Here is a 15,249-nt window from a genome sequence, read left to right as displayed (position 1 = left end):
ATGTTTGACATCTACCCTGCCTCTAACACTGCAACACTGAGTTGGTGCCTTTTAAACTTGCTTAATTTTAATTCTTTCTTATCTGACAGTTTCCTAGAAAATGGAATCTGGAGCTGGCAAGACTGGGCTTGGATACTGATTCTATGATCTGTCTACTAGCTCTGTGACTTTGGAGGGTGCTTGGTTTTTCTAAGGGTTGGAACTTTCCTCTGTTAAATAGAGACACTAGGAGTCCGTCCATGAGAAAGATGTGTTCGGGTTAAATATGATTAAGGACCTGGCACAGTTCTCAGGACAAAGCAAGCACTCCATAAATACCAGTTTTCTTCCTGTGTCAACCACAGGCAACTACCAACCTGTCAAGCTCATGAAATGTTCAAGCTGTACCTAAAGACCCCTCCTCACCCACTTTCCTAGCTCTAACATCCATCACGGTACTAAAGGAGCAGCCCTGCCCCAGCCCTCACAGGAACTGTGTGCACCTTTCTCCGGAACAAATGACCATTTCCCCCAGCATTGTCCTCATTTACCAGTGGTGACAAACAAATTACTGAGCAGCGTGTACGCAGAGTGGGAGCCTAAGTTGTTGAATTCCTGTCTCAGGCCCAACTTATTTTCCTATGCTTGGGATTGTCAAATATCTCCTTTTAATGAGCATTCAGGTTACAAAACATAAAGAAGTCAAGGAAATGGGATCAGTCAGTTGTTCTAGTTCCGAGCAAGAAAGCGCTCTGTGCTTCCTTTTTATTGCTGTGTGGGAAGCGGCGTCCAAGGTGATCTGCACTAGTCCCTCCACACTGCTGGGCAGAGCAGGGCAAATTAAAGACGGCTCAGTCTGCAGAAAGAAAGGAGTCTATTTCTTTTTATGTTGTTATTTGATACTTATCTGAGAGACTTATAAATTATGTACCCTTTGAAACAATAAATTCACTAGCAAGGAATAAATCCTAAGAAATAATCATGGTTGTAAACAAAGATGCAGCTACAAAGATGTTTATTAAAGTGCTGGACTGACATCAAAGTGAGTAAATCTGATGTTAGAAAATGACGGATTGATTAAACATTAGTTATTGGGCATTTGCCAAACTCTTCACATGCATCATGTGATTTAATATGCATAGCTACCATATGAGGTAATTACTATTATTAACATCATTCCCATTTTACAGATCATTAAACTAAGGCTCAGAAAGATTAATTAACTTGCTTCAGCTCACACAGCTGAAAGATGGAGACTGGATTGCCAACTGGGTCTCTTGTAGTTTGAATTCTCTGATGCTGGCCAGTAAGTTACCTTGTCTCCTACTATTCTCCTACTATGCTTCTATATCAACAGAATAATAAGCACCTAATGAAATTATAATAAGGAAAACTATTTCATAGCACTGTAAAATGACTGCAGTATTTTTACAAATTTATTTATTTGGGAGACAGGGAGAAGAGAGTGAGAGAGAGTGAGAGAGAGCACACATGAGATAGATTGATTTGCAATCTATTTGTTCATTCCCCAGATGTCCACCTACAAAGGCTGGGCTGGGGAAGGGCTGGAGCCAGGAACCAAGAACTCAGTTTGTTTCTCCCAGGTCAGTGGCAGGGACCCAAACACGTGAGCCATCACGTGCTGTCTCCCAGGGTCTGCAAGGGCAGGAAGCTGGAATCAGAAGCTGGAATGAGAACTGAACTCAGTACTTTGATATGTGATGTGGACATCTGAAATCACAAGGCCAAATGACTGCCCCCAAATGTCTGAAATATCTGGACGTAAAAAGGCAGGTAATAAAATGTAATGGATGGCATACGCTGAGCTGTTGCAGGCACTTGGAGAGTGAGCCAGCAGATAGGAGATATCACTCTCTCCCCCACCCTACTTTCAAATAAACAAATAGATATTTAAACAAAAAATTTTAAATGCAATGTACAGAGTAGTCTCAATTTTTAAATAAAAACAAAAGCAAAGAAAAAATATACTTAGTGGGAAAAGAATATATTTAGAGAATCTATAATAGTCCTAATGGCTTTGTCTGGATTGTAAGATTACAACTGGCTTTTACTTGCACCTTTTTGCTTTTTCTTTATTTTCCAAATTTTGCTAAATTCACAAGTTTTGCTGAAGTTTCCAATGTACTCATTTTTTAAAACAGAAATTGGATCATTTTAAAAATTAAGTGTTAAACAGTTCTAAGACTGATGCAATACAGATTTTCCAGGGTTGCCTAATATGTAAACATCAGCATGAACCCTTGCCCGCCGTCCCTGGAGGAAGACGTAGGTAAAGTGTGGGAGTTGCACAACAGGAAGGAGCCTGCAGCTGCCAGAGGCTGCAGACCAGATCTACCTGCAGCAACACTGAATGGATCCAAAACAGAACCTAATGACAAAAGGAGAAAACTGAACACAAAATATGACATCCATCCATCCATCCATCTTGCAAACCAATATACATTTTACAAGAACGGATTTGACATTAAAAGACATACATTAAAATATCAGAATGGTGTGTTTGGGGAGTTAACAGAAGTGGTGTATGTGATGAAAAGAATGAAATGCCTTCTGTGGATCAAGGATGATAATATGCCCTGAAATGAGGAGCATGATTAACTCAGTGCTTGCACTGGAAAAATAGGAGAACAAAACAAAATTCCCAAATGGCTGCTCTTCTCCTATGCTACTGAGACTCCCAATCAGTAACAACCAGCAGGAGGCAAAGAGCAGGAAGAATGTGCTGGTGTCTTTCTCTTTGCTCTCTGACAGCGGAGAGAAGCCAGGACTGGGAGGCCAAGGAGGGAATACACAACAACACCTGCAGCTGAACTTACCCAGCCTATGCATTTGCCATTTTGTCCTGCTAACAGTCAGTTTCTTATACTCAGGGGGTAGCTCTGTTTTACAGAGGGGGAGGCCTCTTACCACTGAGTACAACATCAGACCAGCTTCTCTTTCGCTAAAACTGTGGCCTTAAATCATTTTTTAAAATTTTAAAAAAATATTTTATTTGAGAGGTAGAGTCACAAACAGTGAGAGGGAGAGACAGAGAGAAAGGTCTTCCCTCTGCTGGTTCACTCCCCAAATGGCCACAATGGCCGGAGCTGTGCCAATCCAAAGCCAGGAGCCAGGTGCTTCCTCCTGGTCTCCCATGCAGGTGCATAAGTGATCTGGTAGTTACCAATATCCACTAATGTTCAGCCATCAAATACCAGTTAATGGGCCACAGCCAGTGGGAAGGGTTTGAGCCTCAGGTGCAGTAGGACTGAATAAGTAATGCTCCCTTTATTTTAAGGTGCATGAGGCCTGAACCCTGATCCCTTACAGAACCCACAAGAGGTGGTAACTAGATGCTGAGGAGATTAAAAATCTAGGAGTCACAGCCTTTAGAGCTGGGAAGAGTACCTGCATACACAGCTGGCATGAAACAAATGGAGCCATTCACCTTCAAACGGATCATGTGACCCTAGACAGAGAGAAACTCAGTGATAACTGCTATAAACTGAGCACGGAGGTCCTCCTGCTGTTTACCAGGTACCACATTAGTCTTCAGATTCTGATATGACCTCAGGGAAAAGAAGGGGCTTCCAAACACAACTGACAGATTTATTATGACCCAATGGCAGGCCTAAAGCCCAATTAAAACTGATTTATTTAGAGAAACCAACCATTTCCTTTACCTAAATGTTGTGAAATAAATCCATACTGGCCACTTTGCAGGAGCCCCACTGAGGATTCTAGGAGTGTTTGTAAGAGTAAATCGAGAATTAGAGCCACCTGCTATTGGGACGCTGGCCATGACCTTGCTGGAGAAACAGGGAGCAGAAATCCTTAAAGGCTCATGCGGAGTCTCTGAATACAGTAAACGTGATGAGAATGCGTATTGAAGAATCTTGCGGACTGTCTTCAAATCCCTCAGGACAAGGCTGAGAGGAAAGTAAGCATGACTGCCATCTCTATTTCTGAAGAGATTAATTTCTCTGCAAGTTCCAGATAAATATCAAGAAGGAAAGAGAACGCAAAGAGAATATTTTGAAGGTCCCTGTCTCTGATTCTAAAGCTAAAACAAGGAATGGGGGGAAAAAGCACAGAACTTCTTCCAAGGGGGGCTGGCATCTTCATTGCCAAGTCTGGAGCCTAGACACAGCCTCATGTGCACAGATGTGGATGGGTGTCCTGAGGTTCACCTTAGCACACTGAGGAAGGGAGGGAGGAAGGCCATCCTTCCTGGAACCGAGATGATAAACTATCGAGAGGATAGAGGACTCCATGGAGCTGAAATTTCTCCAGTGGGAGAAGAGACAGCACAACCTTTGCTCATCAAGGTGCTGGAGGACAAGAAACCCAGATGGTTGGCACAGGAGTTGGGGTATGGTCAAATTCATCAGCGTTTTCCAAGGGACTTTGAGTACCTCTCAGTACCGGTAGATAAATGCCTCAGGACCATGTTATCGCTGCAGAGCACCAGGCAGGCTCCTGAGTCTCCCCTGCTCGTTTACCCTGAGGTTCAATCTCAGATACTTGGGAAACTGGGGGAAGTGTGAGTCTCCAGAAATGCGAATCAGCCAATTTAGAACACATTCTTTCCAGGCCAACACTGACCTTTCTCTCTGCATTTTTAATTACAGAATGGAGAAAAGGAAGCAGCAGCTCACCATCGTGAGCACGCAAGTCCACCCCAGAAAGGACAGTTCCACAGTTCTGCACAGGCCTTGCAGTGGGCTCAGGAGAGGGCTCATCCCGTCAGCTAAAGCTCTCGCTGCTGCTTCTCACGGTTGGGCAAACTTCTGCCCATAAACAAGTTGTTAAAGAGTATTCTGCTTCGTTTGCCTCTGACGGCTGACCTGGAACACCGCGCGAGAACCTGTGATGTGCAGGAGGAGGGGTCTACACCCACAGCAAGAGCAGGGCTGCCAGCAGAGGGGCAGCTCTGCAGACAGGAGCTAGATGTTAAGTAACGTGTAACCAGCTCTGCTCTCACCTTGCGTTTGGCGAGGGAGCATTTCATGGCACTGACTTCAAGGACAAGAACCCACAGCCGGTAAAATGAACATGAGACTTGCTTGGGGGTCAGATGGAGGAACAAGGGAGGAACAGAGAGAAGAGACACTCCAGTCAACAAGAAATCAGGCAGAATGGCATCCATTGGCCCTCTTGCCCTGGGTGTCCAGCACTCAGGAGATGAGAAGGAAGAAAGCAAAGGGCAGTGCATTCAATAGACTGTATAATGTTTTAAACAATTTATTTGAAAGGCAGAGGGACAGACAGATGGGGAGAGACAGAGAGAGAGAGAGAGAGAGAGCTCTTCCACCTGCTGTTTCATTCCCCAAATACCCTCAACAGCCAAGGTGGAGCCAGGCTGAAGCTAGAAGTTGGGAGTTCAATGCAAGGTTCCACAAGGGAGGCAGGATCCCAAGTACCTGCATTACTTACCGCTTCCTAGGGTGCACATTAGCAGAGAGCTGGAATTTGAGGAGGAGCATGGACTCGAACCCAGGCACCCCGCTATGGGACATAGGCACTTCAAGTGGTGACTCAACTGCTCTGTCAAATGCCTGGCCTTCAACAGTCTTTACTTAGATTCATCAACCCAGTGTGAGAAGACAGGAGCTGTGCTGCTGTGTGTCACCCAAAGTGAAAAAGGAAGGCATTCTTCTTCAACCATCTGAAGCTACTTTCCGAGTTTATTGTTTAAGAGAGGGATGTGATCCTAGATGATAAAGGCAGATTCCCAGTTATGGTTCTGTAAATACTATGCTATGCTGTCTGTCTCTTGTTACCTAAAAAAAAAAAAAAAAAAAAAAAAAAAAAGAAAGCCAGAAAGAAGAAGAGATAGTAAAAGAGAGGCAATGCAAAAGAAATACAAGTGCAAAGACAACATGAAAGAGACAGGGGTGTGAGTGCTGGGGGAACCGAAGTGATGGGGAAGAAGAAGGAAATAAATGGCCACTCATGTGTGGCTGAGGTTATATTCAGTATGGTTTAGCATCTCGAATAACAATTCGCTTTTTTATTTCAGTTTGCTGAAATTAACTTCCTTTGTGGGCACTGGCATGCCATCAGTCACATGCTATGTGTAGAGTCCAACACGGAGACATGGCTAAAGGTAAAGCTGGTGTTCCTTCTTATAACCTACGCTCACAGGACACACACAACACTGAAATACTACTTCACCTTCTTTGTTGTGCCCACTTTTTCATGTTACCTGTAAGCATGTTTAGGTGAGTCTTATCACTGGTAAGCACACGTTGGCTGGAGTATCATGACAGATGAACCAGGGAGTGAACAGCTGCTTTTTTGAGCCACTGACATTTCCATGCTATGAGGCCAAATGAAGTTTGTAGGCAGGAAAGGATTTTCTTTTCTCCCTTTTTAGAGATGGCACAGTGGTGATCCAGTGATTAAAGCTCATTGTCTGAATGACAAAGCCTCTGGCCCACTGTGTCCTGTCATTGTCATGGCTCCTTCTGATTCAATTAGGAAGAGCACACTAGGGGATTTCTGCCTGGTTTCCAAGCACCTAAGACTTTTATTTTTATCCCACACTAACTTGGTTTTAAACAAAGCTTTGAAGCTTCCCAGGGCTAATCTTTAATGAAAACGGAGAGGCAAGTAAAAAGGTTGAAATAAATTCCAATGAAAGCAGCAAAAGTGTTAATTTAGGGAGGCTGGGAGAAGATCAAATGAAAATCGAGTTTAAAAGAGGCATGGGTATATTCAGTAAAAAGGAATATTCAAAATGTAACAGTGATGAGATTAGTTAAAACATTTTGGTTTCACGTTTTATTAATTTTCACCACTGCCTGAAGTATCATTTTAAAAAAGCAGATGGTTAGTGATACGAATAAGAAATCATTATTAAATTACATGGTTTGCAGAGACTGAACAATACTACCAAAACCAAGACTATAAAAGCCATTATATTGAAGCCTTTCGTTTTGCTCATTCTTCATATTTTTTGGAAATATCTTTTAACTGAAAAGATGTTCTACATTGATGCCAATCCAAAAGAGACTATTTTTAGAAACACTTCATGAAAATTGATCAAACTTGATAAAGTTATAAGAAGAAACAGACATGCAGATTAGCTTTGAAAGAACAGTAAGGAACGATGTATTTTCAGTCTTTAAAATCCAGGTGCTCCATTACTGCTGTTATAACCAGGGTAAGGTTAACTGGGGATGGGCAATGTTCTGTTCCACAAAGCTCAGCTCAGATTCTTTATATGCGCCTCTACAAAACTACATCATACACTGGAACCAAGGTATAAAAATTTGAAACTGAGCTGGTCAAAAACTTGTGACAAACGTCACTGATTTTCCATAATCACCGAGTTTTATGTTCCCCCCAAATTACTGCACAGTAATGATTTTTGTTACAAACCTATACTTTTCTCTTTCCTCCTCTTCCTGGGTAGCAAATACTTTCCACTGGAAATGGGCAATGATGTTACTGCGGTTGTGAATCGTTATAGTTCGCTGATTGGATAGAGTTATGTAGGTTTTCTCGATGGTCAAAAAATTCTTATCCAACCTTATATTCAAGTCCATGGCAGCTCCATAGAGAGATACGAACACCTTTTCACCTAGGAATTAATAAAGTACAAACACACTTTAAGATTTTTTCTAGGATGATACTTCTAGGCTACTTCCCCCCACCCAAGCTGAACTTAGGGAATATTGTACAACATTAGGCATTGCTTTTCTCTGACCACCCACTTCCCCAATCAAGCCAGAGATGAGACAGGATCAGCAAACATATTCTTGAAGCAGTTGTAGAAAAAGCAGTGATGTTGCTTGGTGTTGTAAGAAATACATAAAATATTGGCCGGCGCCTGGCTCAACAGGCTAATCCTCCGCCTTGCGGCGCCGGCACACCAGGTTCTAGTCCCGGTCGGGGCGCCGGATTCTGTCCTGGTTGCCCCTCTTCCAGGCCAGCTCTCTGCTATGGCCAGGAAGTGCAGTGGAGGATGGCCCAGGTCCTTTGGCCCTGCACCCCACGGGAGACCAGGATAGGCACCTGGCTCCGGCCATCGGATCACTGCAGCGTGCTGGCCGCGGCGGCCATTGGAAGGTGAACCAATGGCAAAGGAAGACCTTTCTCTCTGTCTCTCTCTCACTGTCCACTCTGCCTGTCCAAAAAAAAAAAAAAAAAAAAAAAAAAAAGAAAAGAAAAAAGAAAAAAAAGAAATGCATAAAATATGCATGGCTGCAGGGGGTGCTCCAAGATGTTTTCTTCTTACAAATAGTTTTCAATCCTACAGTCTGACCAAGAGGGCAACTGAGTTCTAGGATTACAACCATAAGCCTCATCTTCAGCCCCTGCAGGGGCTAGATTCCTCATTCTCAAAATGACTGTACCACGTATACCTGGGAAGAGCTGCCCAGCTTCAGAAGACTTAAGTCCAATCTGGAACCGGGGTCAGGAAGGAAGATTCAAGAACTCCAAAAACAGAAAACTGACTTTTTAAATGGAACCAAACCCCTAAACAATCATAATTTAAAACAAAACAGGAAATGCATTTATATAGAATTAAGACTGTCTGGGGGCCAGTGATGTGGTGCAGAGTGCTAAAGCCTTGGCCTGAAGCAGTGGCATCCCATATGGGCGCCGGTTCTAGTCCCAGCTGCTCCTCTTCCCATCAAGCTCTCTGTTGTGGCCTGGAAAAGTGGTAGAAGACGGCTCAAGTCCTTGGGCCCCTGCACCCATGTGGGAGACCCGGAAGAGGCTCCTGGCTTCAGATTGGTGCAGCTCCGGCCATTGTTGCCATCTGGGGATTGAACCAGCGGATGGAAGACTTCACTCTCTGTCTCTACCTTTCTCTGTAACTCTGTCTTTCAAATAAATAAAACAAATCTTAAAAAAAAAAAAAAAAAAAAAGACTGTCTGGGACACCTGAGTCCCATGTCAGAGTACCTGGGTTTGAGTCCAGGCTTCACTCTCAATTCTAACTTCCTGCTGACGTGCACGCTAGGACGCTGCAGGTGATGGCTCAAGGGCTTTGGTCCCTGCCACCCACGTGAGGGACCTTGACTGAGTCACTGGCTCCTGGCGAAGGTCTGGCCCATTCCTCGTGGTTGCAGGAATTTGGGAAGTGAACCATTATATGGGATATTTCTCTGTGTCTCTATTTCTTTCTTACTCTCTGCCTCTCAAATAAAAAACAACAAAACACACATGCTCACACTTGGGAGACCAGGATGGAATTCCTGGATCCTGACTTCAACCTGGCCTAGGTTGGGCTGTAGCAGACATTTGCAGAGTGAACAAGCAAATAAATACATAAACCTTTTAAAAAGAGACAAATAGAAAGAGTGAGAAGATCTTAAAGTGTTTAATTGTAAACTCAGAAGGAGAGGAAAGTGAAATGAAGGAAAGACAATATTTCAAAATATAATGGCTGAGAATTTTTGAGAATTAAAAACATCAACTCACATTTCAGAAAGCCTGCTGAGATAAATTAAAAGAAACCCATACCTAAATATATTATAGTGAAACTAAAGAAAACCAGAGACAAAATTCTAAATGCAGCCAGAGAAAAAAGGCAAATTATCTTCAAAGATCTTTTCATCTTACAGTTGCAGAATACACATTCTTCTTAGCAGTACATGGAACTTTCTCTAGGACTGACCACATACTAGGCGATAAAGCAAGTCTCAGCAAATTCAAAAAAATCGAAATCATACCATGCATCTTCTCAGACCACAATGGGATGAAGCTAGAAATCAGCAATTCAGGAATCCCTAGAGCATATACAAACACATGGAGATTGAACAACCTGCTCCTGAATGCACAGTGGGTCACAGAAGAAACCAAAAGAGAAATCAAAAACTTTCTGGAAGCAAATGAAGATAACACCACAATATATCAAATCTTATGGGATACAGCAAAAACAGTGTTAAGAGAAAAGTTTAAAGCAATAGGTGCTTACATCAAGAAATTGGAAAGGCACCAAATAAATGAGCTATCAATGCATCTCAAAGATCTATAAAAACTACAGCAAACCAAACCCAAAACTAGTAGGAGACATAATTAAAATTAGAGGAGAAATCAACAAAATTAAATTAAAAAATTACAAAAGATCAACAAAACAAAGAGCTGATTTTTTGAAAAATTAACAAAATTGACACAACGTTGGCCCAACTAACCAAAAAAAGGAGAAAGAAGACTCAAGTTAATAAAATTAGAGATGAAAAAGGAAATGTAACAACAGACACCACAGAAATAAAGAGAATCATCAGAAATTACTACAAAGAGTTGTATGCCAAAAAACTGGGAAATCTAGCAGAAATGGACAGATTCCTAGACATATACATCCTACCTAAATTGAACCATGAAGACATAGAAAACCTAAACAGACCCATAACCGAGTCAGAAATTGAATCAGTAATAAAGGCCCTCCCAACAAAGAAAAGCCCAGGACCAGATGGCTTCACTGCTGAATCCTACCAGACATTTAAAGAAGAACTAACTCCAATTCTTCTCAAACTATTCAAAACAATTGAAAGAGAGGGAATCCTCCAAAATTATTTTTACAAAGCCAGCATCACCTTAATTCCTAAAATGAAAAAAGATGCAGCAGAGAAAGGGAATTACAGACCAATTTCTCTGATGAACAAAAACACAAAAATCCTCAATAAAATACTGGCCAATAGAATGCAACAACACATAAGAAAGATCATCCACCCAGACCAAGTGGGATTTATCCCTGGTACACAGGGATGGTTCAACATTTACAAATCAATCAATGTGATATACCACATTAACAAACTGCAGAAGAAAAACCATATGATTATATCAATAGATGCAGAGAAAGCATTTGATAAAATACAACACCCTTTCATGATGAAAACTCTAAGCAAATTGGGTATAGAAAGAACACCCCTCAACACAATCAAAGCAATTTATGAAAAACCCACGGCCAACATCCAATTGAATGGGGAAAAGTTGGAAGCATTTCCACTGAGATCAGGTACCAGACAGGGACGCCCACTCTCACCACTGCTATTCAATACAGTTCTGGAAGTTTTAGCCAGAGCCATTAGGCAAGAAAAAGAAATTAAAGGGATACAAATTGGGAAGGAAGAAGTCAAACTATCCCTCTTTGCAGATGATATGATTCTTTATTTAGGGGATCCATAGAACTCCACTAAGAGACTATTAGAACTCATAGAAGAGTATGGCAAAGTAGCAGGATATAAAATCAATACACAAAAATCAACAGCCTTTGTATACACAGGCAATGCCATGGCTGAGAAAGAATTTCTAAGATCAACCCCATTCATAATAGCTATAAAAGCAATCAAATACCTTGGAATAAACTTAACCATGGATGTTAGAGATCTCTATGATGAGAATTACAAAACTTAAAAAAAAGAAATAGAAGAGGATACCAAAAAATGGAGAAATCTTCCATGTTCATGGATTGGAAGAATCAATATCATCAAAATGTCCATTCTCCCAAAAGCAATTTATAGATTCAATGTGAAACCAATCAAAATACCAAAGACATTCTTCTCATATCTGGAAAAAATGATGCTAAAATTCATATGGAGGCACTGGAGACCTCAAATAGCTAAAGCAATCTTATACAACAAAAACAAAGCTGGAGGCGTCACAATACCAGATTTCAAGACATACTATGGGGCAGTTAAAATCAAAACAGAATGGTGCTGGTACAGAAACAGATGGATAAACCAATGGAACAAAATAGAAACACCAGAAATCAATCCAAACATCTACAGCCAACTTATATTTGACCAAGGATCTAAAACCAATTCCTGGAGCAAGGACAGTCTATTCAACAAATGGTGCTCGGAAAACTGGATTTCCACATGCAGATATATGAAGCAAGACCCCGACCTTACACTTTACACAAAAATTCACTCAACATGGATTAAAGATCTAAATCTATGGCCTGATACCATCAAATTATTGTAGAACATTGGAGAAACCCTACAAGATAAAGGCACAGGCAAAGATTTCTTGGAAAAGATTTCAGAGGCACAGGCAGTCAAAGCCAAAATTAACAATTGTAATTACATCAAATTGAGAAGTTTCTGTACTGCAAAAGAAACATTCAGGAAAGTGAAGAGGCAACTGACAGAATGGGAGAAAATATTTGCAAATTATGCAACAGATAAAGGATTAATAACCAGAATCTACAAAGAGATCAAGAAACTCCACAACAACAAAACAAACAACCCACTTAAGAGATGGGCCAAGGGCCTAAATAGACATTTTTCAAAAGAGGAAATCCAAACAGCCTACAGACACATGAAAAACCGTTCAGGATCACTAGCCATCAGGGAAATGCAAATCAAAACCACAATGAGGTTTCACCTCACCCCGGTTAGAATGGCTTACATACAGAAATCAACTAACAACAGATGCTGGTGAGGATGTGGGGAAAAAGGCACACTAATCCACTGTTGGTGGGAATGCAAACTGGTAAAGCCACTATGGAAGTCAGTTTGGAGATTCCTCACAAACCTAAATATAGCCCTACCACATGACCCAGCCATCCACTCCTCGAAATCTACCCAAGGGAAATTAAATATAAATATATCTGCACCTCAATTTTTATTGCAGCTCAATTCACAATAGATAAGACATGGAATTAACCTAAATGACCATCAACAGAAGACTGGATAAAGAAATTATGGGATATGTACTCTATAGAATACCACACAGCAGTAAAAAAAAAAAAAATGAAATCCGATCATTTGCAACAAAATGGAGGAATCTGGAAAACATCATGCTGAGTAAATAAGCCAGTCCCAAAGGGACAAATATTACATATTTTCCTTGATCTGTAACAACTAACTGAGCACCTAAAAGGAAACATGTAGAAATGAAACTTACACTAAGAGAAACAATGACTTGATCAGCCCTTGTCCTGACTGTCAGGGAACAGCTTACTATTTTATTCTTTTCAATATTTTATCTTTCTACTTAATACCATTGGCTGAATTCTTTTATTAACACAAAATTATTTTAGGTGTTTAAATTTAACTAAAAAACGATCCCTGTTAAAAATAAGAGTGGGAATAAGAGAGGAAGGAGCCATACAGTTCGGCACACGCTTACTCTGACTTAACCCTAATGGTAGAGCTAGAAATGTGCCAGGGGACTCCAAATCCCATTAAGTTGGCATGTACCAATGCCATCTCACTAGTTAAAGTGATCAGTTTAAGTTCATAATTGAACAGAAAGATAGGATTAAGTGTCAAAGGGATCACATAAACAAGACCAGTGTCTGCTAATGATACTTGATAGAATTAAAAAGAAGAGAAGGACACAATATGGGAAGCAAGATACACAGCACACTCATAGAATGGCAAATGCCCTAGACAGCACTCTGGCCTCAGAATCAGCCCTTAAGGCATTTGGATCTAGCTAAAAAGCCCATGAGAGGCTGGCACCATGGCTTACTAGGCTAAGCCTCCGCCTGTGGCGCTGGCACCCCAGGTTCTAGTCCCGGTTGGGGTTCCGGATTCTGTCCCGGTTGCTCTTCTTCCAGTCCAGCTCTCTGCTGTGGCCCAGGAAGGCAGTGGAGGATGGCCCAAGTTCTTGGGCCCTGCACCCACACGGGAGACCAGGAGGAAGCACCTGGCTCCTGGCTTCGGATCGGTGCAGTGCGCCGACTGCAGCGCACCAGCCGTAGCAGCCATTTGGGGGGTAAACCAACGGAAGGAAGACCTTTCTGTCTCTCTCTCTAATTCTGCCTGTCAAAAAAAAAAAAAAAAAAAAAAGGAAAAGAAAAAGCCCATGAGAGTTTCTAAGCATGGAAAGCCAAGACTGTGGCAAAAAATGACCTACATGAAAGATTTCTGTGAGTGAGATCCCAGTGGAAAGAACAGGCCATCAAAGAAGGAGGTACCTTTCTCTGAAGGGAGGAGAGAACTTCCACTTTGATTATGGCCTTGTCTAAATAAGGTCAGAGTTGGTGAACTCAAGAGGCTTGCATGGCCTTGGTAGCTCATGACAAGAGCCTTGGGTGATTACTGAAGTCATAAATAAGAGTATCAATTGTTAAATCAACAACAGGAGTCACTGTGCACTTACTCCCCATGTAGGATCTCTGTCCTTAATGTGTTATACTATGAGAATTAATGGTAAAGCTAGTATTCAAACAGTACTTTACACTTTGTGTGTCTGTGTGGGTGCCATCTGTTGAAATCTTTACTTAGTATATACTAAGTTGATCTTCTGTATATAAAGATAATTAAAAATGAATCTTAATGAAGAATGGGATGGGAGAGGGAGTATGAGATGAGATGGTTTGCAGGTGGGTGGGAGGTTATGGGGGAGTGACTGCTATAATCCAAAAGTTGTACTTTCAAAATTTAAATTCATTAAATAAAATTTTTCTATTAAAAATTAAAAAAAAAATTATCTTCAAAGGACCAGCAGTTGGAATCACAGCTGACTTTCAAATTGAAACAATGCAAACTAAAATACAATGGGGATCATTTCTTCAATATGATGAATGTGAAAATAACATGCATCAAGAATTCTGCAGTTTTTTGAATTTTTTTTTTTTTTGGCCTGCAAATACCCATGTTTTATCTTAATTTTGAAAGGATATTTTGTCCCACATGCTTTTATTGTCTGTTCTTTTTATTATTTCCCTGCCTTTTTTTTTTTTTTGTCTTTTCACTCTTTTTTCCTTCTGTTTCTTGCTGAGCTTCAATATGAGTATTTTCTATTGACAGGCTTTCATGTTCACTAACCCTGTCTTCTGATGTATTTATTATGCTGTTAATCTCATAGAACTAGCTCTTCAACAATGTATTTTTCAGTATAACATTGTTATAATTTGACTAAGATAAAACAAAATAGGCCAACCTGTAGACAAACTGTTCTGCTGAAAAATCAATGTAAAAATCCTAATTAAATAATTATCAATCATAATATATCACCACATTAAGAGAATGGTACTTCATAACCAAGTAGAGTTTATTTCAGAAATGCAATGATGGCTTACTAATAGGAAATCTATGAATGTAGCAATAAATGTAAGGAGAAAACTGAGATGACATTGATGCTGTAAAGAGTGTGACAAAATTAAAAACACATTTTTAAAAAGTCATAAAATAGAAACTTGAGGGTTTGGTCCCAAGATTGTACTTAAAAACCTTATTGCTATAGGGCCTTTTGGGTTTTTTCCTCTCCTGGAAGCCCCCCTCCATGCTGCTCTGGCTGGAGGTCTTTGACTCTAATAAATCTTTGTAAACCTCATTAAAAAAAAAAAGAAATTGATGG

The 15,249-nt window shown here is 40.8% G+C and overlaps 1 protein-coding gene across 1 annotated transcript in view; it reads right to left on the bottom strand.

The window, feature by feature from the left end:
* HYDIN (HYDIN axonemal central pair apparatus protein) overlaps window positions 1-15,249 on the bottom strand; it is a 355,254-nt gene that overhangs the window by 280,756 nt on the left and 59,249 nt on the right. The window contains exon 7 of the mRNA XM_062176574.1: window positions 7,366-7,567. Within this exon, the coding sequence (XP_062032558.1) occupies window positions 7,366-7,567 (202 nt within the window). The remainder of the gene's footprint in view (window positions 1-7,365; window positions 7,568-15,249) is intronic.

Source organism: Lepus europaeus, chromosome 19 (genome assembly GCF_033115175.1).
Source record: "Lepus europaeus isolate LE1 chromosome 19, mLepTim1.pri, whole genome shotgun sequence".
NCBI lineage: Eukaryota > Metazoa > Chordata > Mammalia > Lagomorpha > Leporidae > Lepus > Lepus europaeus.
This window is presented reverse-complemented; position numbering and strand designations above follow the sequence as displayed.